The sequence below is a fragment of the Haemaphysalis longicornis genome, unplaced genomic scaffold (genome assembly GCF_048455015.1).
Source record: "Haemaphysalis longicornis isolate Haplotype H1 unplaced genomic scaffold, Haemaphysalis longicornis Haplotype H1 scaffold_3, whole genome shotgun sequence".
In the NCBI taxonomy this organism is placed as follows: Eukaryota; Metazoa; Arthropoda; class Arachnida; order Ixodida; family Ixodidae; genus Haemaphysalis; species Haemaphysalis longicornis.
Window position 1 is genome coordinate 13,039,791 of NW_027526335.1, and position 25,000 is coordinate 13,064,790.

The 25,000-nt window shown below is 48.4% G+C and overlaps 1 protein-coding gene across 1 annotated transcript in view; it reads left to right on the forward strand.

Annotated features, from left to right (window-relative positions):
• Nucleotides 1–25,000, forward strand: part of LOC144173991 (cell adhesion molecule Dscam1-like) — a 184,800-nt gene that overhangs the window by 150,055 nt on the left and 9,745 nt on the right. The window contains exons 12-19 of the mRNA XM_077702387.1: nt 7,838–8,011; nt 8,764–8,911; nt 12,454–12,602; nt 13,815–13,946; nt 14,984–15,142; nt 17,102–17,172; nt 18,186–18,414; nt 21,183–21,287. Of these exons, the coding sequence (XP_077558513.1) occupies nt 7,838–8,011; nt 8,764–8,911; nt 12,454–12,602; nt 13,815–13,946; nt 14,984–15,142; nt 17,102–17,172; nt 18,186–18,414; nt 21,183–21,287 (1,167 nt within the window). The remainder of the gene's footprint in view (nt 1–7,837; nt 8,012–8,763; nt 8,912–12,453; nt 12,603–13,814; nt 13,947–14,983; nt 15,143–17,101; nt 17,173–18,185; nt 18,415–21,182; nt 21,288–25,000) is intronic.

Here is a 25,000-nt window from a genome sequence, read left to right on the forward strand (position 1 = left end):
GGGTTTACATCGTGAGAGAGAGAGAGAGAGAGAGAGAGAGAGAGAGAGAGAGAGAGAGAGAGAGAGAGAGAGAGAAAGAGAGAGACTAAACATGTTCCTTGCTAAAAGCAATTGGGAGAAGTATTCAGCCCCAAAACTTTTCAGCTGTCTCTGCCTCAACAGCCATCAACTTCAGCAGGCGGGGATCATCGAGGGCGGAGCTGGTGTGAGCTCTACCCCAAAGCTCGTCATAGTGAAAGCGATGATGCGGGTGTAGTAGGGTGTGGTCGCAGACCTCTGCCATCCGAAAGAGGCTTGCTGGGTTTCTCTAGAAGTGGAATAGGGTATTTACAAGGTTGGGTGCGAGATGTGGCGTTCTGTAGGATGGGGGATTGTAATATTATATGCAAGGCATCTCTTGCTCGGGGCTATGTCCGGCGTCCGTCCGTTGTCCGCACCTCTCCCCCTACACTATAAAAAAAGAAATAGCGGTGCCCGGTGTCGATCCCACGACTCTCTGGCCGCAACGGGAGGTATGCGGTGCTCTTCCCACTGCTCTACAAAACCGAGACAGGAGCAAGTTCTACGAACGCGCCTTATGTCCTTGACTCATTCAAACTACGTCAAGAAGCTACTGATACAGCGAAGGCACGCGAAGCTGAACGTCAATAGAAACGACGAACTGAAAACTTTAGAGGAGGATGTTAGCGTCTCTTGCTCGGGGGGATGTCCCGCGCCCGTGCCCTGTCCGCAGCGCCTCTGATGATGATTGTGGCAGGATGCCCCTAGGGACTGGCCAACCAAAGAATCCATCACGAGATAGCTTCGCGTTCAACCACCGTCGTCATCTTCCCGTAGGGGAACCGCTGAAGACGAAGAAGGAGAAGACAAAGCTGCGAAGACGAGGGCGTGTACGTTGCTCTCGCCCCGTCCGCAGCGCTTCTGATGATGATTTTGGCAGGATGCCCCTAAGGATTGGCCAACCAAAGAATCCATCACGAGATAGCTTCGCGTTCAACCACCGTCGTCATCCTCCCGTAGGGGAACCGCTGAAGATCAAGAAGGAGAAGACAAAGCTGCGAAAACGAGGGCGCGTACGTTGCTCTCAGCCGGTGCACCAACGTCAACAACCTTTACCTCACCAACGCTGACGGAGACTACCGATTCTACCACAGAGACGACAACATCGACAAGAACATAATGGACGAGTTTCGGCGCCTCGAGCACCACCGCCTACTCACCGTAACACAACAGTACTTGCGTGCCTTTGCCGCCGGTGTGGACCTGGACGTGGAATTCCGTCTGGCGCTACTAAACACCAGATCACTCAACATAACGGCAACACACCAGCTGCCCGATAAGCGCGCATGCGTGTCTCCTCTCTGATCTCTTCTTCTCCAGTCCACCTGCTCTATATAATAAACCCGGTCCGCGCGCCGCTTCCTCAGTTGCTGCTTCGGTTGAGACACGCTGCACCGTCCGATGAGCTGAATGGACGCCAACAATTCTGCTTTGCATCACCACATAGTTCCCTTCGGGGAGATGGTGTAATTTCTTAGGGGTGCGGGGATTCCGATGAAAGATTATGTTTCAGTATAACCATCTTGTTGCGACAGCATTTTCTTGCCGGAAATAATTAAGGCGAGCGTTAACCAGTAGCCATTTCACTAAGGTTTAGAGAATTTTCCTTTTCTTATATAATTCGTACAGCTTCGGTTCCATTTCAGTTCTTATTATAATGTACACCGAAGCTTATGCCAAGTTTCTACACTTCTCTTTACGGAAGACAACCCCGATGAAATCGCCAACAATATGCTGTTGCTTCTTATATCTTGGAAACTTATTAAAAACGTGTAAATGTTTAGGATTGATAAAATGCATAGCTTGCCGAGTCAGCATAAGGCGTTGACACAACTGTCGAATTTTATTCTCACGTTCCTTGTAAAAGTATACCGCGCCACTTAGTGCCGGAAAAGCACCAAGTAAAAAGAATATTAAAATCTGCTGTACGCAGGAACACTTTCTGCTCGCTTATTTCGCTCAGCAGTGCTAGCGGCGCAAACAATAGGCGAAGGTATTATTAAAAATCGTTTTCAATGCGAAGAACCGTTTCACGCGTCTTTTTTCGTACGGCCCAAACGTGACTCGTCGCGGTTGCTGCCGCCTCCAACTGCGTATCTTGCTGCGTTTCCAGTTTCCTGTTCAAAACACATTGGCCACCTGCTCACGCTCCTTAAAATTCAAACGGTGCAGCCACGAACCCGAAAGGAGATAACCGCGTGAGACCAATTCCGTTTTTCCTCCCTCCCCTCTCTGTCCCTGCATTTTGTCGTTTCCTTGCCTTTTTCGGCCCCGCTTTCATCGGAGCTTTGATTTTTACTTTATCCGTCTTTTCTTCTTCTTCCTTTTTAATACCTTTGCTGTTGGTGCAAAGTTCAGCGGCCAGCCTTCACGCCAATTTCCTTCTTCCTTTTACGTAAGTGTAAAGAAGCACGAGGGAGATAAAAATCGTTATTCCGCGCGGCGCTTCTGGAATAACACGAGAAGGGTAGGGAAGAAAAAAACAAACAAACAAAGAATTAAGGCACTATACCGGCTGCAGTGGAACTTTAGCATTCGTGGGAGGGAGGAACGTGGTGCGGAAAAATAGCGCCAGGGATGGAGGGGAAGGCATTCGAAAGAAAGGCAAAAGGCACATGACAATATGTGCGAGCGCGATGAAAAGGCTGGGAGTAAGGGGAAAAGGGAGAAGGAATGTCGTACGAGGGAAGAACGCCGTCCCAAGTATCGGTGGCCCGAAACAAAGGGGGGGAAAGGGGAAGAAAGACGAGCCCGTAAGAAGGCACGGTGTGAACCTCGAGACGAGGAGGCGACGGAGGACGACACCGGAATACCAACAACTCGTCCCACAAAAAGCGACAAGCGACACAGGGGCGGGGAACGCAATGGGCCCGGACACGAGAGCGCTCGCAGCGCGAATCTGAAAGAGCAAGCAGCGGCAAAAGGGAGAGAGGAGTCAAGAGAGAGAGAGAGTGGGGAGGAGAGGGAGATGCAGAGGGTAAGTGGCGAACGACGGAGCGCGAGAAACAGCGTGGGCAGCACAAAACAGCGGCTGTAACCCTGGGGCCATCGATTTCTCCCTTAAAGATATGCGCATATAAATCACGGTTCCCTTCTGTTTTCTGCCGGCACCGAATATCATTTTCCAATTCGCTCGAGCATCTGAGAGACAAAAGATTAATGAAAAGTACGAACAGCGGATAAATAAAGGCGGAGCGGAAAGGCTGGGTTCGGATAAACGAAACCTTCTGGAGAGCTCTTCTCGGGGTTAGAGGGGGACGTTGTTTTCATAAGCGGAAAGATTTATTAACACAACGCCGCAGAAAAGCCAGATCCACCGCAACCGCTAACCGATATTTCAGCTTAGAACATGCCTCTCTAAGAATGTAACAATAAATAAATAAAAAAAAAACGGTCGCTGATTCCTCTGTCATGGGAATCGGTAAAAATTCCCCCGCATTTCCCCGAGGGGGAGAATGTGAAAGTGCGAATGCACGGTTGTCGGCCCGCTTGCGGCGCTTGCGCTCGGCCCCCGCAGCCCACCGCCTCGCCGCCTTCTCTTCCATCTCTTCCATCGGGTTTGTAGTATCACGTGTACACCACGCAGTTATCAAGCCGCTATAACGCCGCTGAGTCGCCAACGCACGCCGCTGACGACGTAGTTTGAATGCGTTAAAGATATAAGGCGCGTCACTAACACTGATATCAGCGTCGCGTCTGTGGCTTGGTCGGTAGAGCGTCGCGCTGCGGCCGCAAAGTCCTCGGATCGAAACCTGGCGCCGGATGCTGTTTCTTTTTTAAATATAGAGGAGCACTGCGGACGCCGCCGCCGCCGGCGGTGGATGGTTTGGGGTCGCTTATAAAGTGCATTCGCACTTAAAACACGAAAGTGAAATGCGCAGCAAAATCTGAAGCTGAGCATGATTTGCGCGTCGGCGGCTGTCTTGTGGGTGTGCTTGGCGAGCGACGTCCTGCTGGCGGGCCGCTTCGGGAAAGGTGTACTTACTGGCGTAATTTCCGCAACGGATATGACGTCAGTGAAGTCTTCGTGTGTCCCGGCATAAAACACTTTCGTGTTAAAATATAAAACTCAGAAACGAAAAATCCGAAATATAACGTACTCTTTAGTACTGAAGGTTGCTTCCCCGCACGAAGACCCTGTGTGCACGGATGCACCCTTTACAGACCTCTTGCTTCGTTGTGCTGGCGTCACTTCCGTGACGGATATGACGTAAAGAAAATCTTCGTGGATCCCGGAATAAAACACTTCCGTATTAAAATTCTCTGGCTGCCTACCTGCCCGCTTGGCTGCAAATTGCATCGAATCACGATAGCATTTCTGGTCCCGCCAGCCAACATCCCTAGTTCGTAACACAGCTGCCAATTTCGAGTTTCGCAAAGCATTCGGGAATTCGGTTTTAGTGTCAACTTACATTTCTGTGCATTTCAGTCGATAGAACTTCGAAGTACGTGGCGCGAATCGCATTACACATTTTTCGAACGACAACAATTGTCTCCGATGCGTGCATATTTTACGGCGAAGCAGTCAGTGCCGCCCTATGCCTGAAATGTTTCGTAGCCATCATCTCTGGATCCACGCAGAAACTCCTGAGTACACGCCCCGAACGGGCACCTTAGAAAAAGACGCTGCGGGGCATCCCAAGAGGTCAAAGAGAGCGGGGCCAAGCGAAGGTTTGCGGCTGGCTGGAGTGAACCATTTGGGGACGTACACCCTTTGTCAAAATTTTCTAGGCCAATCCTAAGCCTACCCGACCACAAAGAATTCAAAGAAGCTACAGCTTTAAATGTCACAAAAATATTTTATGACAGTAAAAAAAGTGTTTTAAAGCAGAGCATTTCTTTAACTCACGATGTCACCCGGCTTTGTCGGCGTGCCTCGGCGTCCACAACAGCCGTTCCAGGTGCGCCCTCTCCCCCACCCCTCCTCTCCCGCATCACGCTACCCTCCTCGCTCTCAACAACAGGTCCGGACCCCTCCTCCTACACTATATAAAAAAACAATACTTACCGGCGCCTGGTTTTGATCCCACGACCCTGCGGGCGGAACGCAAGGTACATGGTTCTCTACCCACTGCGCCACAAAGCCGACACAGAATGGAAGGCTACGAACGCGCCTTACATCCTTGACTCATTCAAACTACGTCAAGAAGCTGCTGATAGAACGCATTCACTACCACCAACTCCCCAAACACTAAACGTTAACGCAATACACCCACCCCCTATGCGACGCATTTACTCGAGTCCCCCTCGCGGGGAGATGGGCCCTTTTCTCTAGCTCTCAGGCATAAAAAGTTTAAGCCTCGCTCCAGACGTAAGCTTATACATTGAATTGTTTTGTGGCCTGAGCACTCTCGGCTTGTACTAGGAAATGTTTACAAAGATTGTGCATAACAGAAATGGCTCCTAATATAACCCACTCGTCACGCATTTAAGCTGTAAATTCTGACTGAATTTCGAGCCACAAAAGCGACACAAATGTATTACGCGTGCGCTGTTACTGCTTCGCAGTCACGCACCAGGAGAGAATAGGAGCGACAATATTTATTGCGCGTCCGGGTCAACCGCAGACTGTGAACATCTAAGTGTACCCGCTACCTCATCCAACACATCTCTGGTGAAGCCAGCGCCTACGGCACGATGACTTTTCGCATATGTAAGCACGGTCATTCACATGAGTGCCTTTCAGTAATCTCCTCTTGCTTAGCCTCAATCGGCAGTGCTCCCGTTTTCATCACACAAGACGTTAGTTGAAGCCCCTCCGGTGACGCTTAAGTTGCTGCGCCTGCTGTTAATATTGTGTGTTTTTTTTTTTTGAGCGATGGTCTTGCCGACGGACACACGGCTCGTCTTTCAGGCAGACAAACAGACAGACAAAAAAACAAAATACATAAACCAGAGAAATCCCGTACTTACTCTGGCCCTATCGCGCGTTACATTCGAGGAGGGTACGGAATGTTGCGGCTATAGGCTTCTGCTTAGACGACGCATCCCTGTCATAGCATGGGCACAAGAGACAAATAATCTTTCGCTCTTTAAATTTATTTGAGAAGCGAACCTTTAATGTTTGCCTAACCACCTTTCCGCCTAGTCATTTGTCCATCACCCACTTTTCATGTCCCGTAGTAAAAAAGAAAATCTCACGCATTTGGGCCTGCTTGTGGGATTTGACGCACAATGCAAGAGATTATCTAAGACTCCTTTATGCTGCTACATCGTGCACCTGTTCATTTGCCTTTGTTTTGTCGTCTTTTGACGCTGATTACCCCGACAGACAGTCTGGCCGCGATTCCCGCGGCCGCTTCTTCCTTTTTAATTTTACTCCAATAAACAATTGATACTACATCTCCACAGCCACAGATCTCCCCCGCCTGCAGGAGCCGTCACGTTCACGTGTCACAGGACATGCATCAGCCTGATTCTTGTTATGGCACGGTGCAGGGTTAGCTCAGTGGTTAGCGCACTTGAATTCTCCGGCTACCCGGTCCGAATCCCACATGAAGTTAAGTGTATTTCTACTGATTTAGCTTCTCTATTCAGCGGTAACCACTTTGGGATCATTGATGTGTTTACGACGACTACGGCCACTTTTCTAGTTTTATGAGACAGCTAAAGCTTTCGCTTTAATGCTTGAGAGTTTCAGGGAAAGAGCTTCCTTCTGGCATTGTCGCGACCGCCCTCATACACAAACGTTACCGCTCAGCATTGGTTATCAACAGCCACTGTAATCATGCTTCAAGCCACGAACACCCCCGCCTGTGTTTACAAAAAGAGAGAAATGGCATCAAGGGCAAATGCGTGATAACGAAAGCCGTGAGAAAATAATGGGTTGTTTTAAGTGAAGAAGAGCACAAAACGTCAGTGGCGGGTTTTATAGCCGCCCCACGAGGTTGTAAGCAAAAAAAAAAAAAAAAAAGGAGACGTGGCTGCATCTTTTAAAATAGTTTTCTTCTCGGCTTTTGTCTTACAAAATGACACTCTCATACGGGCCCCGAAAAATGTTGGCATGGCCCGTCAGGCGCTGAGTGGTAACTGGTCAAAAATCGCTACTCGTTTATCGAAGGCCCTGCGTGCACTGCAGGCAGGTATATTAGAGAAGGTGCTCTCACAGTAACCTCGGTACAGGCAGGGTTACAGTTAAGGGCATCAAAGGCTTCAGAAAAGCAGCGGAAATGATGTTAACTTGATTACATATACCAGTGTAATAACGTGTGTCCTAGGAAAATTCCGCTAATTGGCCATTTGGGAAATTCTACACGTAAGTTCGAGGTTAACTTTCGTGGCCAGTAATCGTGGCCAGCCTCGTGACAAAAGCATCGCCGCACATGCCTTGCCGCACATGGGGGACATACGGTTCTGCAGAAGTTTGCTTTTTAGAGCATCAGTCGAAGGTCGGACACAGGGTTCTTATCGTTTTTTATTCCAACATAGAAATAGCTGCTATCATTCATTTTTCTAAATAAGTCATGATACAGCTTCCCCATTGCACACGATTACGCCCCGTCTGATGGCGTACCTATATGTGTGTGTGGGATCGGGAGCTCTGTTTTTCCAACCATTAATTAGGGCTAGCGGTCCTTGTCGCTTTCTTCTTATAAATGAGCATCAGGGTTAGCGCCCTGATTTCACGTTTTTAAGTCTTGCCGACGTTTTCTGGACATCGGTGGCACAGAATTGGCTGTACTCTATCATGGGCCGAAGCCGCTACGGGGAAGTAATCCATAGCACACTGGAGTAGGCAGTGCTGCCACGGCGAGGCTGTCCCGTTGCCGTGGTGCAGGCTGGGAAGCGGGCCCCTACCGTGCCATGGTGAGCAGCTCGAGGGTCCATATCCTGGTGAACGGCTCGCTGAACGTGCGCAGCCTGGAGACGCGGGACGCGGGCCTGTACCTCTGCGAGGCCTCCAACGGCGTGGGTGCGGAGCTCTCCAAGGTGGTCCGCCTCACCGTCAGGAGTGAGTAGGGCGCCCGCGTGCTGTCTGCCTGAGCCTGGGCGCTCACGGGACCTCTCCCGCTCCCATATGGCTCGCTATACCCAGGATATAGCTGTCGTGGTGGGATCCTTGGGGAAATCACATGAATAAAAAGCATTATTATACCGCTTTGAAAGTCAGAAGACCTTTAAAAAACCACCAATGACTCTATTAGGTTTTCAAGCCTTTATTCACCTCGTGCGATGGAATCTACAGATGAATGCCTATTGACGCTTACAAGTCGGAATGGGAAAACAGCCCGTGTCCCTCTGTGCACAGCCATGATTCCGCCCTCGTGTGATGTATTTGACTAGGTCTGTGGCAAAATGTCAGCGAAATCAGCTGTGTGCTACGGGCAGTCCAAGCTGCGAATTGATATCTCGGCAAAATAAGGGCGATACGGAACATTGTCTTAAAAGTCTTTAAATTAAAATTTTATTCCAGTTTTCAGTCAAAAGTCTCAGTTGTTATGCGAGCTTCAAGGTAGGGTTGACTTGATATCAGTGAGTGAGCTTCCCAATCGTATGAATAGTAGATAGGATAGTTGGCATTAGAACCACCAATTGACAATGACGCTGGTTGGCACCTTCGCATAATTAGTGTGACCTCATTGTTTGTGACAAATTTTTGGTACATATAAGTCCCACAATGAAAAGCGACACGGAGTGCTACTACCTCAGCGTTGAAGACAGCGGCAACGTAAGACGCTCTGGCTTTCCTTCTTCCGCGTCCAGGCAGTCCACGGCTCATGAGCAAGGAGTCCACGACGTCGGCCAAGCGGGGCAGCACTGTTCAGCTGGAGTGTGAGCCGGAGGGCGACACGCCCATGCGCTTCTTCTGGCTCAAGGACGGCGTGCCCATCGCTGCACTCGGCGACCACAGGTACCCGAGTCACACATTGTTTTCCTTGTTCACTGTTTTCCATGAAATATTCGCCGAACCTATCTATACGGTTTTCCCTTCTTTTTCGGGCAACGAACAACCAAGTCACTTTTCTAATCCAAATGCAACGACCAGGAGAGACGTAGTCATAAGTGTACAAAGCTTCGACTTTGTCCTCTAACTTTTTAACTTAAATGTCTGCATTCTAAAGACGACAGTCTTTCTCGGGCGACTTGAACGCAGTAATTTTAGTCTGTCTGTCTGTCTGTCTGTCTGTCTGTCTGTCTGTCTGTCTGTCTGTCTGTCTGTCTGTCTGCCTGTCTGTCTGTCTGTCTGTCTGTCTGTCCGTGCCGTTCCGTTCCGTTCCGTTCAGGTCCTACCGTCCGTCCGTCCGTCCGTCCGTCCGTCTGTCTGTCTGTCTGTCTGTCTGTCTGTCTGTCTGTCTGTCTGTCTGTCTGTCTGTCTGTCTGTGACTCGATTCAGTCACCCGGCCAAAGTGAGCCAGAAGCTGTGCAATAGTTTTATATACCCACAGCCAAATCTAAGCGTTTAAGTCGGGGGGCAATGTTCATGTCAACATTGTTGAACAAAAACTAGATATTTTGCAAATATAAGACGGAAAACCTACACAGAAGTGATATTTGCAGTGTTCCTTTATTTAAACAATCACGAATGCTTGGTTTTTGCGATAGTAAATGAAATACTACATCAACTGCAGAAAAAAAAAATGGCAGCTTCTCCACTCCGTGGATGATGGCGAGGGTGAGGAGTACGGGGACGCGAAATGACATTCAAGTTGCGCCCCGAGTGACATCATCCGATTTGCGCCCCGACCGTCATTCGATTTGAGCCGTGAGTTGCACCTTGATTATTCCCTAAATGAAACTGCAACTCACGGCTTAAATCGAATTTCGCTTGATCTTCGCTTGATGGTGGTGTGCGCACGGATGGACGCGGACCGACATTGAGAGGCCCTAAGGTATTGCGGACCATTACATGCGAGGGAGTAAGCCGTTTGACTCTCGGGTAATAACTAAGGTTCGTAGCCCAACGCGTCAGACGACTGACACTTGCTCTGTCTGGTCTACTAGACACAGGCTCGAATCCTGCCGGTGCCTGTTTGATTTTTTGCGATTCTAAATGCTATGCGCATGGACGCGGGCGGTCATTGTGCAGTCCTCAGGTACTCCACACCTACAAGTCACTCCGTCACCTGCTGTTGCCCGCGCTAGTATAGCTCCTGGCGGTATTGAAGAAATCAAACGGCAACAGCAACGAAATGTCCCACTAGATAGGTTCGGTGTTCCGCTTGAAACGCTCGTGGAGTAGGGCAACGGGTTCTATTAAAATTGAAGTAGGGTGCCTCGATACACGCGCGTTTCAGCCGTACGGCAGTGCTGGCATCGAGGCACCCGACCTGGAGCAGCGGAACGCGGTAAATTTTAATTGACTTGAGCAAACCTCTAGCGTGTTACCTTGGGAGGAACGGGACGGGAGGAACAGCATGAGAGGTGAATAGGAAAGAGAAGGGAGACATTTAATTGGGAGGGGCGCCAGTCGACTGTCGTCTTTTGTCACCCCTTGCAACGAAAGGAGAAGATACGCATTCACTTTTTTTCTTGCAGTGCTAGCAGGTGTACGAGCATAAAGCGTAGGCTTTCAGAACCCTGCAGTGTTTTCTTCACAGTAACAAAGGGTGGCCTGCCAAGTTTTGTGCTCGTGTGCAATAAACATACCTGGACTGCAGCATTACATGGAACAATTAGCCTTGATCTGAGTTACAGCTTTAGCACGTATACAGACTTATCTCAATACTTCCTCGGCTTTACTGTGTGTTATGTTTCTTCTACACAAAAACACATATTCCCAGGTCAGCCGTATCAACCGTCAGGTTACATAATTCGCGATTTTGACAAAGCGTGAGTGATTTTATTCAGTATTACTGGCAGGTACGGTTACAAATCGGCTCCTGTTTCTGCAGTTGATCTGAGAGATCCACTGTCGTACGTTTTGCCACTTCGTTCTATCTAATTTCCAAAGCAAGTGAGAAATTGGGCATCCTGAATACTGTGGAGCCTTAGATTTCAGTCAACTTGATTAATAAGCAGGGAGGAATAACGGCTATTTAACAATAGACCATATTCACACGATCAATCGGGTGATCGAGAAATGCGCGGAGTATACAGAACTCCTACATATAGCCGTCATAGATTATTAAAAAACATTTGACTCGGCCAAAACCTCAGCAGTCATTTAGGCATTACGGAACCGGGGGTAGATGCATTATGTAAGAACACTAGAGGATATCTAGAATGGGTCCACAGCTACCATCGTTCTCCATAAGGGGAGCAGTAAAATACCTATAAGAAGAGCCTCAAACAAGGAGGCACAATCACTCTAATGTTATTCACTGCATGTTTACACGACGTATTCTGTACATTGAACTGGGAACAGGTGCGCGTAAGGGTTAATGAAGTAACCCCAGTAACGTGAGATTTGCTGACGACGTTGCCTTGCTATGTGACTCGGGGGACGACGCAAAGCATCATTATCGGACTGACAAGTAGAGTAATTGTGGTCCTGAAAATTAATATGCAGAAAACTAAAATAACGCTCAGTAGCCACGGAAAACACAGTGGTTTGAGTAAGGTGGGGAGGCAGTGAAAGCGCTAAACGAATATACATACTTAGGCCAAGTAGTGACCCCGGATCACAACCTGGAGGCAGAGATAATTAGAAGGATAAGAATGGGGTGGAGTGCATTCGGCAGGCATTCTCAGATAATGAATACCAGCGTACCGTTGTCCCTGCAGAGCAAGGTGTGTAACAGCTGATTCTTGCTGGTACTCACGTACGGGGCAGGAGGCTCACAAAACACTCAGCGGGCAATGGAACGAGAGATGATACGTGCAACGTTAAGGGACAAGGAGAGAGCTGAGTGGGTCATAGAAAAACGCGTGTTAACGACATATTAATAGAAATTAAGAAGAAATTGGCGTGTTCAGGGCATGTAATGCGATGTAAAGGTAACCGTTAATCATTAAGGGTAACAGAGTGGCTCCTTAGAGAAGGCAAGCGTTGCAGTGAGCGGCAGAAAGTTAGATGGGCAGATGAGATCAAGAAGTTTGCAGGGATAAACTGGTTGCAGTTAGCACAGGACCCGGGTAATTGGAGATTAATGGGAGAGGCCTTTGCCTTGTCCCATAGAGGCCAAAGGCCTGTCTACGCCCTGCAGTCTACGAAAACCTGTCTAACAGGCTGATGATGATGGTGATGGCGGTGGTAATAATGATGATGATGAATATTTTGGGTAACGGGCGTTTGCACAAAATAGAATGTTTTGCACTATTTGCCTTTTTTCGCGAACACCGGAACAAAACAGTTTGAGGATGAACGTACCGATGTGTCAAGGGGGGGGGGGGGGGGGGATTTTCATCGCTGGACAACAGCGTCTGACAGATGCGGGGAAAACGACACAATGTGCCATGCATCTGGCTACGTACCCAGCGTTCTCTCTGTTTTTTATCTGGCTCTCCGTTCAGGTACGCACACGCTGAGCATGCCGATGTGAAGAGGGCAAGGTCGACGCTGACAATCGTGGACATCCAGAAGTCGGACAACGCCTTGTTCACCTGCCACGCTTCTAACGACTTTGGGGAGGACACCAGCAATGTGCACTTAGTTGTCCAAGGTACGGAACACTACCTGACCCTCTTGGTCCGCAATCTCCAGGTTGGGAGGCAAGTAAGCTGGACATAGCCCCACCGTCTTGGGACTACTTAAACACACCTGGACGATTGAAGGCGTACCAGGAAGCATTATGCTATTGACAGCGAGATGTCAATCATTTATAGGAGTGTGAAAAAAAAGGTTGCAAGTGTTGAAAAGCCACATATTAATCAATGTCAGTCATTATTTTGATAGGAACAGATGATTGCTTTTAGTAGTTTACAACCCGTATTTTTCAGTACACGAACGGAATGTGCGATTGCAATTTGAAGTCTTTATCATCTTAGGTTCGCTTGTTCAAATGGACTTGAAGCAGTTACGCGTTTGTAACACCTAATTCGCTTCTAGAATGTGATCAATAAGCGCGACCCGCCACGGCGGCTCAGTGGGCTATGGCATTGTGCTGCTGATCAGGAGGACGCGGGTTAGATTCCCGGCCGCGGCGGCCACTTTTCTAATGGAAGCGAAAGCAAAAGCGTCCGTGGGTTCGAGATTTAGGCGCACGCTAAAGATCCTCAGGTGGTCAAAATTAATCCCGAGCCCTCCACTACGGCGCGCCTCATCACCTGTGTAGCGTCAGCGCGTTAAAACCCAGAATCAATCAAATCAATCAATAAGGCCATCCCGTCATATGTTAGGTGGCAATCAAACATGGAAGCAAAATAGTAGTGCTCTACGCCCGTCAGACAGCTTAGAAACTTGATAATAGGTTTTTCTTTCTTTGCCGCGTTCTTTAAAGTCCAGGCATTCTTCCCTTGGCTGATGTGACGTTACAGAAGCAATGTAGCTTCTTTCGTCCGGTTTTTTTTCCGGCTGGAGCAATGGAAGTAATTGATATCCTTTTGAAAGAAAGTATGAGAATTTAACACCATTTGCATCTTAAAACGTTTGTCACGTCGTAACAGTGTAAACGTTTTGTACGTTATTTTTGATTTGAAACTAATCCCATTGTTATGGAATGACTGCCCCCTTGGATCGGATAGAGTGTGCGTGCACTGGTAGCGAGCGTCGTGGCTATTTCCCGTTAGCAAGCGGCTCACAGGGACAGCGCTGCACCGTAGGTCACCGCCAAGTTCCTTTTCTGAACGAACAATGGTCGACAAAGAGAACCACAAAGTGGGAAATGTGTTTTTATTCCTGCCGTGGTTTTTCTCGTGTTTTGTTTCCCTAAAAGATGTCCCCGGTGCACCTGACAATCTTCAAGTCAGCGAGGCGTCGAACAGATACGTCCGGCTCACCTGGTCGGAGCCTTTCAGTGGAAACCTGCCGATTACGCAATACCTGCTCCGCTGGACTAACAAAGAAGGTAATTTGGGGCTCTCCCTTGCCTTATTGAGTTGGTTTGATATCTTGAGAGGCAATATCCAAATGACTGGTGTTGGAAACATGCTTGCATTCTGCCCCCGCCTTAATCCATCCCGCCATTACCCGCCGCCTCGACCCGAACTCCTGTCGCCGCTCAGGTATAACTTCGACGAAGGAAGCGAAACTGTACTTTCAATCAGCTCACGCCCGAAATCTTGCTCCCCGGCGCCGCACGAGGATGACGAGAGGACCAGACACTCACTTATTACGTAAGATGACATCACCCAACACTACATGGCCACACGACGCACCTTCCCGCCAACGGCAGAAAAAATTGATAAAAGAACAACAAGTCTCCCTCCGACAACTTCAAACAAACACATTTCCACATTATGCTACCCCTTGTGCAGGCACTGCGGCAGCCCAGCAATGCTCGTCCATACGGTTTGGGCATCCCCTTCAAACCCAGACCTTGCATCAATTCCCAATCCTACGTACGAGCAGTAGGAGAGTGAACTTGCCAGCTCGGACTTAGGCTCGCTGAAAGGACGAAGACGACGGGCCGCGCCAACGCAGTCCTGACTGAGGACCCCACCCACTTACCAGCCCGATCTCACTGTCAAATGATGTCTTCTCCTTCTCCTCAATCAGCTCTTTGAGAGAGAGAGAGAGAAAGAATTAAGATTTACTATTTTGAGTTAAGGAGATGTTGTTAGCGAGTTGGTGCACCTTTTTCTGGAACGCAAGAGCTCCGTAAGCAAGGAACAGGAGACATGCGCATTGCAGTCGCTCTTTCGTGCATGTCCTCAGCACGGCGTCTGCGTTTCATGCTCCAAGGCTGTAGTTTCGGCCGCCACATGCCGGTAATGGTCTCCGATCCTCAAGGCGTGCTCGCAACCAGCCTTATTGTAATTTCTCATTCCCCTGGCGTCGGCGCGCCCGTCACGTGACGCTTGCACCGCGACGCAAAAACCACGCCACTCTGATCCACCACTATCATCATCATCATCATCATCGCCTTTCCCCTCTTCCCTGAAGGCACTTGGGAGGACAGCGTGTCCGTGGCGGGTACGGAGACCAAGGTGACTGTGCGAGGCCTGGAGCCTTCCGCTTCGTACCTTTTCTTCATCCGGGCAGAGAACAGACTGGGCGCCGGCCGCTACACGTCGCCGCTAGAGGTACACACCGACGACGAACGTGAGTTATACTTACGTTGATAGAAGTTTAAGACCCAAACCATTTCACGTTTTCCCTTTGTGTTTTATTTTATGCACCGTAATGCATGCCTCCCTCAAGCAAAATTTGTTCATTCGTGCGTACGTGGGCACGATAGGGCACCCTCATCCGTCTTCTCATTATTGCACAATCATTATGTGCTGTTTTTCACGTAGGAGCGGAGCGGAAGTGGGATTATGTTATCACGAATCCACCCTGAATAGCGGACTGTGTCGGCGGTCATGTAGCAGCTGTCGACAGCGGCGGTGCTGGCTGAACGCGTTGTTCGTCAATCTAAACAATAAAGGGGGCTATAGTTAGTTTCATCGAATCGTTTGTTATGATGTACATGCATACGCGGCCAGAACCTGCCTGATTTGTTTGCCCTGATGCCCTGATGGGCAAAGTCTCCGGAGCCGCACCGGCGCGGGGGTGAAGGTTGGGGCGAGGGGGGGGGGGCGGTAGGGGTAGGCTCGGCACGGAACCGCTTCGGTGCGCGAAAGAACGAAGGCACGGGAGAAATAAAACGTGACGAAAAAGTACGGTGGCCCGCACTCTTGCTGTGGCGGTACCTGCATCAGAACACCTCAGTTTGACGGTGCTCGGCACGTTGAGGTCACCTATCTTGAGGCTGAATAGCGACATAACGACATATGAGGAGTTTTTTTTTTTTCGAAATGAGTCCAATCAAGAAAGTGGAAAAAAGTGAGATAAAAGTGTACTCACAAGAAAAACTCGGCAACTTTCTTCTAGAAAAGAATTTGCAGAGAAATAGGTCTGACAACGACCGGCGAACATATACGCAGATCGTATTTCGCATCGAAAATGAGGTAGAACCTGTTGAGACACGGATCAAATTGAGCTAGATCCATTTTCCCAATGGGGCTGCGCTTGTGCTTTGTCGGCCTATAACCAACAAGGCAGCCTCCATATGAGATCCTGCCTGACAGCTCAGTACTATAGTAAATTAATCATGATATTAGAAATAAATAAATAAATAAATAAATAAATAAATAAATAAATAAATAAATAAATAAATAAATAAATAAATAAATAAAAATAAACCGTAATTATATTATTACCTTAAATTTTAATTCCTCGACTCCTGTAACTTCCCCTAGCTGACATGTAAAACATATCACGTAATGGCTTTGCCAGCGTTGCAGTTAGGTCCTGTAGTAAAGTTTCGCTTTGTTCTCCACTTCTGCTTGGGTGGATTTGGTTCAATTAAAAAAAAAGTAACTTCAAATATACTAAGGTGAATCGGCCAGTGGTGATAATGGCTGCCGTCGGAAGCTCACAACCGATTAAATAATTTCGATTTGACTGTGACGTAAACGTACCCACCCACATATATGCTTTCACGACTCAAGGACAAGTGGTGGCGACGCATTTCCATATCCTAACAGAAACCATGGATTCCCAGATAGGCACAGATGATGCATCCTTGCAAAGCCACTGTCTATCACGCGGATTAATAATCATTCTGCTGCCCAGTGATCCAAATAATGCTCCCATGATGCATAAATAAAATAAAAACAAAATCGAATTAAGGTAACTTTGCAATACACGCCATATAGGAGAGCTGAAATGCAAGCGCTGACCGAAATACGGTCTGGGCCAGCCTGTGTTTTTAAGTTAGAGATGATGTTTTGTTTTGTTAAGCCCTTTTTAAATCTTGCCAGGACCAGCTTAGAGCATCTATTTATGTTTAAGTAATGTTCAAGTGCAAGTTAATTTACTTTTATTCTCTGTATTAATAAAACATAAAATAATCCTCAAATATTAAATATTATTATTTTAATCTTTTAAATCTGCATTATGTATTAAACAACGCGACTTTTGGCTGCCTTACAATAAATCCTCTGAATACCATTAGCTACACTGAAGAAGCAGAGTAGCAGACTTCTCTTGTTTTTTCTTTCTTTTTTGGCTGCGCAGCTCCTAGCAATGCGCCTACTAATCTTCACCTCACACCAATGGATTCGAGAAGTATAGCGATAAAGTTTGAGGTAAGTGCACCACCTTTTTTTAGGGCATTGCAAGCAACGGGGGCTTTTTGAATAACTGATAATTGGGTGAGTTGGTAGCGACTTACCGCAAACAAACAAACAAGCCAGAACGAGAGACATTGAAGGGCAATGCAATATAAGCGGCTGCCCTGTCTTTTCCTTCCACTTCTTTCCCTTTATGGGTATTTTAAACATTTCAATTCTGCGCTCGTCGCCAGATAGAGCCGGACCCTGCGTAGCATGTTCATATTTGCATGCTGCTGCATATTAATTATTGCAATTATTGCAAATATTTTATCACTGTTCCGTGGTTACGGTGTTGAATAGTTTCGTTTGCATTCACCAGCCTTGGTACGTTATGCCGTGCAACCTATTTTTATAGATATAAAAAAATACTTTACATACTAGGGTTTGTAAGGTTCAGAGATAATTGTCTGTGTACTTTCGATAATGGACCTTCGAGTTGATGCTCTAATATCGAACACGGCACCTGGGTGGATGTGTGTTTGGGGGGGGGAAGGGGGGGGGGGGGGAGAGCATGATAGACCGTAGAAGCTGAATGATGGTGTCAGCAAATCACGGGGATTCTGCAGTATATCTGGATGCCATAAAATGATGCCATTGTGTTGCGCTGCCGAGCACGAGGTTGCGGGTTCGATTCCCGGCCGCGGCGGCCGCTTTTCTGATGGAGGCGAAAAGCAAAAACGCCCGTGTGTTCGAGATTTCGGTGCACGTTAAAGATCCCCAGGTTGTCAAAATTAACCCGGAGCCCTCCACTACGGCGCGCCTCATCGCCTGCGTTGCGTCGGCGCGTTAAACCCTGCAATCAATCAATCAATCAATCAATCAATCAATCAATCAATCAATCAATCAATCAATCAATCAATCAATCAATCAATCAATCAATCAATCAATCAATCAATCAATCAATCAATCAATCAATGATGCCATAGAAATTACATCTTCATGGTAGACAAGTGCGATAATTCACAATCACCATTTCTCCGCAAAAGGGCGCCCCTTCGAGCGCGGGCGTGAGCGGTAGTCGCGTGGACGGCTACTACGTTGCCTACCGGCGAGAGGGGTCGCCGGAGCCGCTGCGCTACCAGACGCTGCACGAGCAGGAGGGCGTCCTCACCGACCTGGACAGGGACACGCTGTACGAGGTGCTCGTGCAGGCCTACAACGCCAAGGGGCCCGGGCCACCTTCCCGGATGCACACCGTGCGGACGCTTGTGGCCGGTGAGCAGAAGGGGCACGGAAGACGGTGGAGAATGGGCCGCTGGAGTGCGCTGCCCTGTGTGGAATTACTTGGGCTTTGCGAAGCCCTAGGGTTTGAAGGTAATGCAGGGAAAGTAAACTGCGAGGCTGTAGAGGAGGAGGAGGAGAGAAACATTTATTGGAGCGGAAAGTGCTGTTGGGGGTGGCCTTCCTAGTCCGGATAGCCGCGAGTCGTGGCAGCTGCTCTTGCCCGAGACACGAGGTTAACCTGCGTCTCTAGCAGGCAGCTGGTCAGCTCGCACTCCCACTGCTCCAGAGGGGGGAAGGGAAGGTGACTAAAAATACTCGAATGCTGGCGGAGGGAAAAAAAACAAAGGAATTTAATGTAAGACAGCAGTGAAGATTCGTTCCCCCGAAGTCCGGTGTCGATCAGGAACCCAATCGCCCGGGCTCCGGTTGATTTGGCAGGAGGCTGGCTGGGTGATGGTATTGAAGTTCTTGGAGATGGCGGTCGAATTGACGAACTCGAGGCGTTGAAGTTGATTAAGTGAAACGGACGTTTATGTACAGCTATTTACAGTACGAAAACTGGGTACATGAGAAATAAAAAGAAAAACTGCAAACTTCAGCTAGACGCTAGCTCCGAGTGCGCACAAATCACTCGAGCTCCTCAACTTCGTCTGACTCTTCCTATTCTCGGAGCGTACACAAACCGCTCGAGAAACGACGGCCGAGACTGTCTCGCCGCAAGATCCGTCTAGTTGCCCGGTGCGGCGCTACACCCTGAACCTCCGACGCGATCTTAACCTCGACTAGGGGGCTCCTAAATCCCAACCTAGCGTTAACGGTCGAGACTCCTTGTCTCGCCGGGAACTGCCAGCTCAGCGCTCAGACGAGAACCTTTGCCAACGGCCAAGTTCGGCCTTTTAAAACCTCGAGATCACCCTCTCTCGGGAACGCCCCTGTAGCGTTCGTACACGCGTATGGGAGTGCCCGAATTCACGTCGACAGCTGTCACTCAGCACGCCACGGAATATTCAATGAGGCGCCGCTATCTCAGGTCAACGGACCGCCCACGGGCCAGAAAACGCCTACGACCCCGAGGGATGAGCGCGAAAGACGCGACTGTGCGTCATGCTGACCAGGGCGCGACAATAGAGACACGCCGGTAATCCCAGCGGGTCCGGCAGGCGTTCCTGGAATCCGGCGCCGCAGTCTGCCTTCTCAATGGGGGATTATCCTTGAGGAATGCGGAGGGCCAGACAATCCGTCTCCCCCGCACGCCGCGACGAATTAGCGGTGTTTGCAGCGCAGTGTCGGCAGCGCTACGTCGCCAGACAGAGCGGCGCGTTCTCACACGCAGCCGGGGCACCTGGCCGCTAAACTCATAAGTGGACCTTACAACAGCTACCGCGCTAACACCCTAACTTAAATTTGAGTATGCCATTAGGACTTTCGGAAAAATTAACTTCTTTGGTGCGATGACATATGCCATCACCACGATATAAAAGGGACATTATCAATCAATCAATCAATCAATCAATCAATCAATCAATCAATCAATCAATCAATCAATCAATCAATCAATCAATCAATCAATCAATCAATCAATCAATCAATCAATCAATCAATCAATCAATCAATTAATTAATTAATCAATCAATCAATCAATCAATCAATCAATCAATCAAATTCATATTAATTAATTGACCGGCGAATCTATTCGGTTCAGTCATACCTTCAGGGGGTGGGGGGGATAAAACTTAAATCAGAAAAAAGTTGCTTCGCAGGCAATCAGTAAACACAAAATATGTCAGTAAATAAGTTGCCGATAGAAGCCCGCTGATAGATGAGCGACGGGGGCGGTCTCAATAGGATCATTTCAGTATCTTGTAGAGGCTCCTGTGCGTTTTTAAAATCGACGGACTTGCAAAGAAGACGGAAGCGCAAAAGTCTGTACACTCTATGAACATACCTAACTCTTTTGTTTATAGTGTCCTAACGCCGGGCACACCTCTTTACGGTCTGTCCGCGCTGTTGTCCTTCTTTGTCTGTTTTCTTCTTTTTCCTATTGTTCCCCTTGCCACGTAGGATAGCACACTAGTACATAGCCTGGTTAACCTTCCTGCCTTTCGTTTAGCTCTTTTCCTACTTTCCTTCCTTCGTTCCTTCCGGACGAATGTTTCGGAAGGGCTCGCTTGATAAGCGCCTTTAATGCTGAAAATACCACACAGCTTGTTCAATGCGCCATCAGCAGTACGACGAAACGGGAGAGTTGGTTGTCGACCACTTCAATTGCGCCGTGTCCATCTAAATGGCCAGTGTCTCAGGCAAACAAACCTAGCTGCCAGGGGGGATGGGCCTAGAGAGAGAACAATTCATTAATGACACTGGCGATGTTATTCAGGCAAAAACGTCTAGCTTTGCTACGCCTGCTGTATGGAAAGAATAACTGAAATAAAAACATATCAGAAAAATTGTGATTGCTATGAGGGGAATTGCAGCGTTGATAAAGGTGGAAATGATGAACTCGCATGCATAAATAGTGCAACTAGGGCTTATAGAATGTCCGTGCTAGGAGCCGCACAATGAAAATGGATGTACACGTGGGAAGCGTAAATGCGGCAAATGTAAATGCGGCATGAAATTGATGCCGCAGGGCACTGATATAAGGGTTACCATTATTTAGGAAGTGATGGCCCCGGTATCGATTTTGTGCTGGCAGCAGCGACGCAGCGATCCTCGTTACTACCTTTGCTGACCGCTGCGCTCGGTTGTGAATGTTGCAGACCCTCCACCTCCGCCGACTTACCGAGTGGCCGGCACATCGGCGCGGACCATCTCTTTGGCGTGGGAGAGCCCGGCCGTCGCCATCGGAGATCCCCCCATTAGAAGTAAGCTGCTCGCGACGTGCATTATTGACACTGCTCGCCTCTGGCCCAGGGCTGCTCTATCTCGAAGGGCGAGATAGATCGCGGCTTTTTTTTTTTTTTATTACGCGTTGCGACGCCGAGTTGCCCTTGTCACAAATGATCGGCGCTACAAATGGCGCGGCTGCGCCTCGAGAACGCGCTGTGGGCGAAGTGGTTAAGGTAGAGCCCGTCTTTAGGCGAATGTCGCGCCGCTGCATTATGGTGCGGCGCCGAAGTGAGGCCTAAGGTGCTCGTTAACTGACGCAAGGCATGTCGTTAGGCTCAATGTTAGGGTTAGCAAACGTTAAGCCCAAACCTACGGTGTTAGGCCTAACCTCATGCTTTAGTGATGTACGGACAGCACTTCAAGCCGCTAGCGGTTGAAGTTAAGTACTCAGCGCTTAACGTTAGGCCTAAGCTCCTAAACTCTGTCACGTACCTGACTGTTCCTGCTGCAGTCTTGCCAAGTGCTACACATTGACAGGGTTGCACACACCTGAAATGGTGCATTGGATTTGGATAAGAGAATTTGTACCGCTACTCAGAAGAGCAAGTACACACAGAACACAAATAAGCCGGAATGGGAGTAAATGGCTTGTGTCATAACTCAGTACCAATTCGGAGTTTTCAAAACTCCTTCCAATGGGAGTTTCGCCTTACTCCCATTATTTTGGCAGTTTTTTCAGTAGCATATGGGAGTTTCATTTTACTGCCACTACAATGGGAGTTTCCAGGGGTACCATTGGGAGTGTATTGTTTCCTCCAACTGGGAGTTTTCAGGGGGCGCATTGGGAGCAGTGTTGACTTGCATTCGAGGTTTTTTTTGTGTGTGTTTTTGTGCGCTTCATATATATGCGCTGCAGTGGAATTTATTACTGCATTTGGGAGTTCTTAATAAGGGCACAGGCCGCATTTTTATTTTTCGTTGGGGATGACGTAATTTCTAGTCTTTTTCCGCTTCAAACGTTGAATGGCGAAACGTGAAAAGTTTGTTTTCTGCACAGTCAATTTATTGCATAAAAATTACATGAATACGATATACGTGTGAACACGTTAATAAGACAATAAAAACACTGAATCAACAAAACACCTACATCGAGAACACAAGGTATCTTGGTAAGAACTTTATCTACTACAACACTCCTCAACGAAAAAAATTTAAGCCATTTGCAAACAATGAGGTCAGCATGTCGTCGGTGCGCTGTTTGCTTGCACCTGCCTCCCGAACGCTGACGTTGCTGCACCCCCTGGCACGTTCTTCTGGAAGCCACAGCAGCACATTCATTAGAGGGATAGCAAAACGCTTTAAATCTGCGGTAACAAATACATAAGCATATTGGGCATCTGACCTGAAAAAAAAAACAAAAAAGAAACGGCACTGTAAAGACGCTGTTTGTCTGAATGTTTGTTTAAAGCTACGCAAAATTGCACTTCTGTCCGAGACACCTGCGCTCACTAGTTCGTCAAAACGAAGCGTTCTGCTGTTCAAAAAGGTGCACGACCATTGGGGCGACCAACTTCTCAAAATGCTTCATTTCCCTCTTTTCCTTGCGTGTAGTGTCCTGGGAACGAGCTTCAGGTTTTACCCCCCGCACTGCCCCTCTCTCCCCTCACCGAAAGTTAAGGAAAAATTTCGGTCGGTGTGACGCCTGCGCGTGCCCCCTTTCAAAAAAAAAAATAAAATAAGCGGTCGTCTGTCGACTCTACAGAATGCTCCCTCGAATGGCGTTTGCTGGTTATAGTTACACGCGCCTAGCGCCGGCGGCAAGCGGCAGTCACCCTCCTCGTAGCAGGCGCGGCTGGCACCACACCTACTTCTCAAGTAAAACGGCCGCCCTGCGACGTTTGACCGGCCAACTTCACCCTCGCTTGCCAGTAAGCCACAGACACAGCCTAACAAAAACACCTAACAGCCGTCCAGAGTTCGGACAGATTTCATTCTGCTTGCGAGTGTGAATGAGTGAGTGTTCTGCTCGATACCCGCGTAAATACGCATTGCTTTCACACCGTCCGGCCTCCCCAATGACGTTCCGGGCATGGTGCCGTCTTTCACGCAAAACGCTCACCTCCAGTGGCGGAGAATCGCCCGTGCAGTGGCGCGGGAAACACGTTGAGTTTATTTGACGCTAGAAGGGGCACAAGTCTCCCAAAATCTTGCGTACAATAAAAAACGTGAAAATCTTACCTTCAACCACCTCGCAGAGGCACAACCGCGTTGTTTTTAACGAGCCACTCTCAGCGATCACTGCATTTAGGCCTCGCGTCGGCTCGCTGGCGTATTCCGTCGGCTCGAAGGTCGGTGACACGGAGGCGACGTTGCAGTCCGTCGCACGTCAGTCCAGGCTGGTTCCACAATGTTCGAAACGAGCTTCGGTTGTTGGGAAGCACTTCACATCCGTTCGTCCGGCCACAAGTTCACACTGGCAATAAATTTTCGGGGACGCAGGAGCTCACACGACACACGACACCAACTGGCAGCCATTTTGTAAGGACGCGTAGAGGAGGAAGGGGTGAAGGAGGAGGAGAAGGAAATGGAGGTGGCGTGGGAGTTTTTAATACTCCCATTAGGACAAACGCAGTAATCACAGCCAGATACTGCGTTTTGTGAAGAGGTACAACCGTGGTAAATGCGCTTATTTACGACGGCTTGTGGCCCCCGGTGTAAACTGGCAGTTTTTCCACCATCATACTACCACACGTGGGAGCAGGCCGCCTGTCGTGAGGAGTTTAAAAGACGTATTCCAGCCAAGAAACTCCCATTCAGGCTAACTTGTGTTTTGTGTGTAGTACACAGAGAAGACTCTTTCACTCACCGTTGATCAAACTGATGCCAATATTGCTGTTTTCACATTTTGTAACGACTATCCAGATTTCGGCCTCAACTCTTCAATATGCGTGACCGCCGTGATGGCTCAGTAACAAAGAAACAATCCAGGGTCGTCTCCAGTAACGTGAAACCTGGGGAGAGTCGAAAGAAGCAGTGTATAAGTGTATTCTTGGCGCGTTGGAGTTTTTGCCAATGGAAATGAAACCGTGGGGAGGTATAGGTATACAACTTTGCTGTAAAAGTCCCTTGTCTTTAAAGCACGAAGCTCCCTAGTGCGAGGCGTAAACGAGCGTCCCAGTATTTTTTAGTACGCGTTACGAGGCACCCCAGAGCGATGCGTGAACAAGTGTACCGGTGTTTTTTAAAGACGATAGTCTTTCTTGGGCTACTTAAATCCAGAAATTTTGGTCTGTCTGTCTGTCTCTCTCTCTCTCTGTCTGTCTGTCCGTGACCCGATTCAGCCACCCGGCCAAAGTAAAACGAAGACTGCGCAATAGTCTTATATACTCACAGCCAAGTCTCAACGTCCAAGTCCAGTTTATATATGTTGACACTTGTCAACATTGTTGAACAAGAGCAAGGCATTACGCATATATAAGAGAGAAAATTCATAAACAAGGGATATTTACAGTGCTTCTGTATCAAAAACTTTATAGATGCTTGATTTTTGCGAAATGAGATCTCAAATGAGATCTCAAATAAAATCTCATTTGCGAAATTAGATTTTTGCGAAATCGCACTGTCACCTGCTGTCGCCCGCGCCACTAAAACTTCTGGCGGCATTTTAAGAAATCAAGCAGCAACAGTTACGGAAGGTTTCATTATATAGGTTCCACGTTCTGCTTGGAACGCACGTGGACTATGGCAA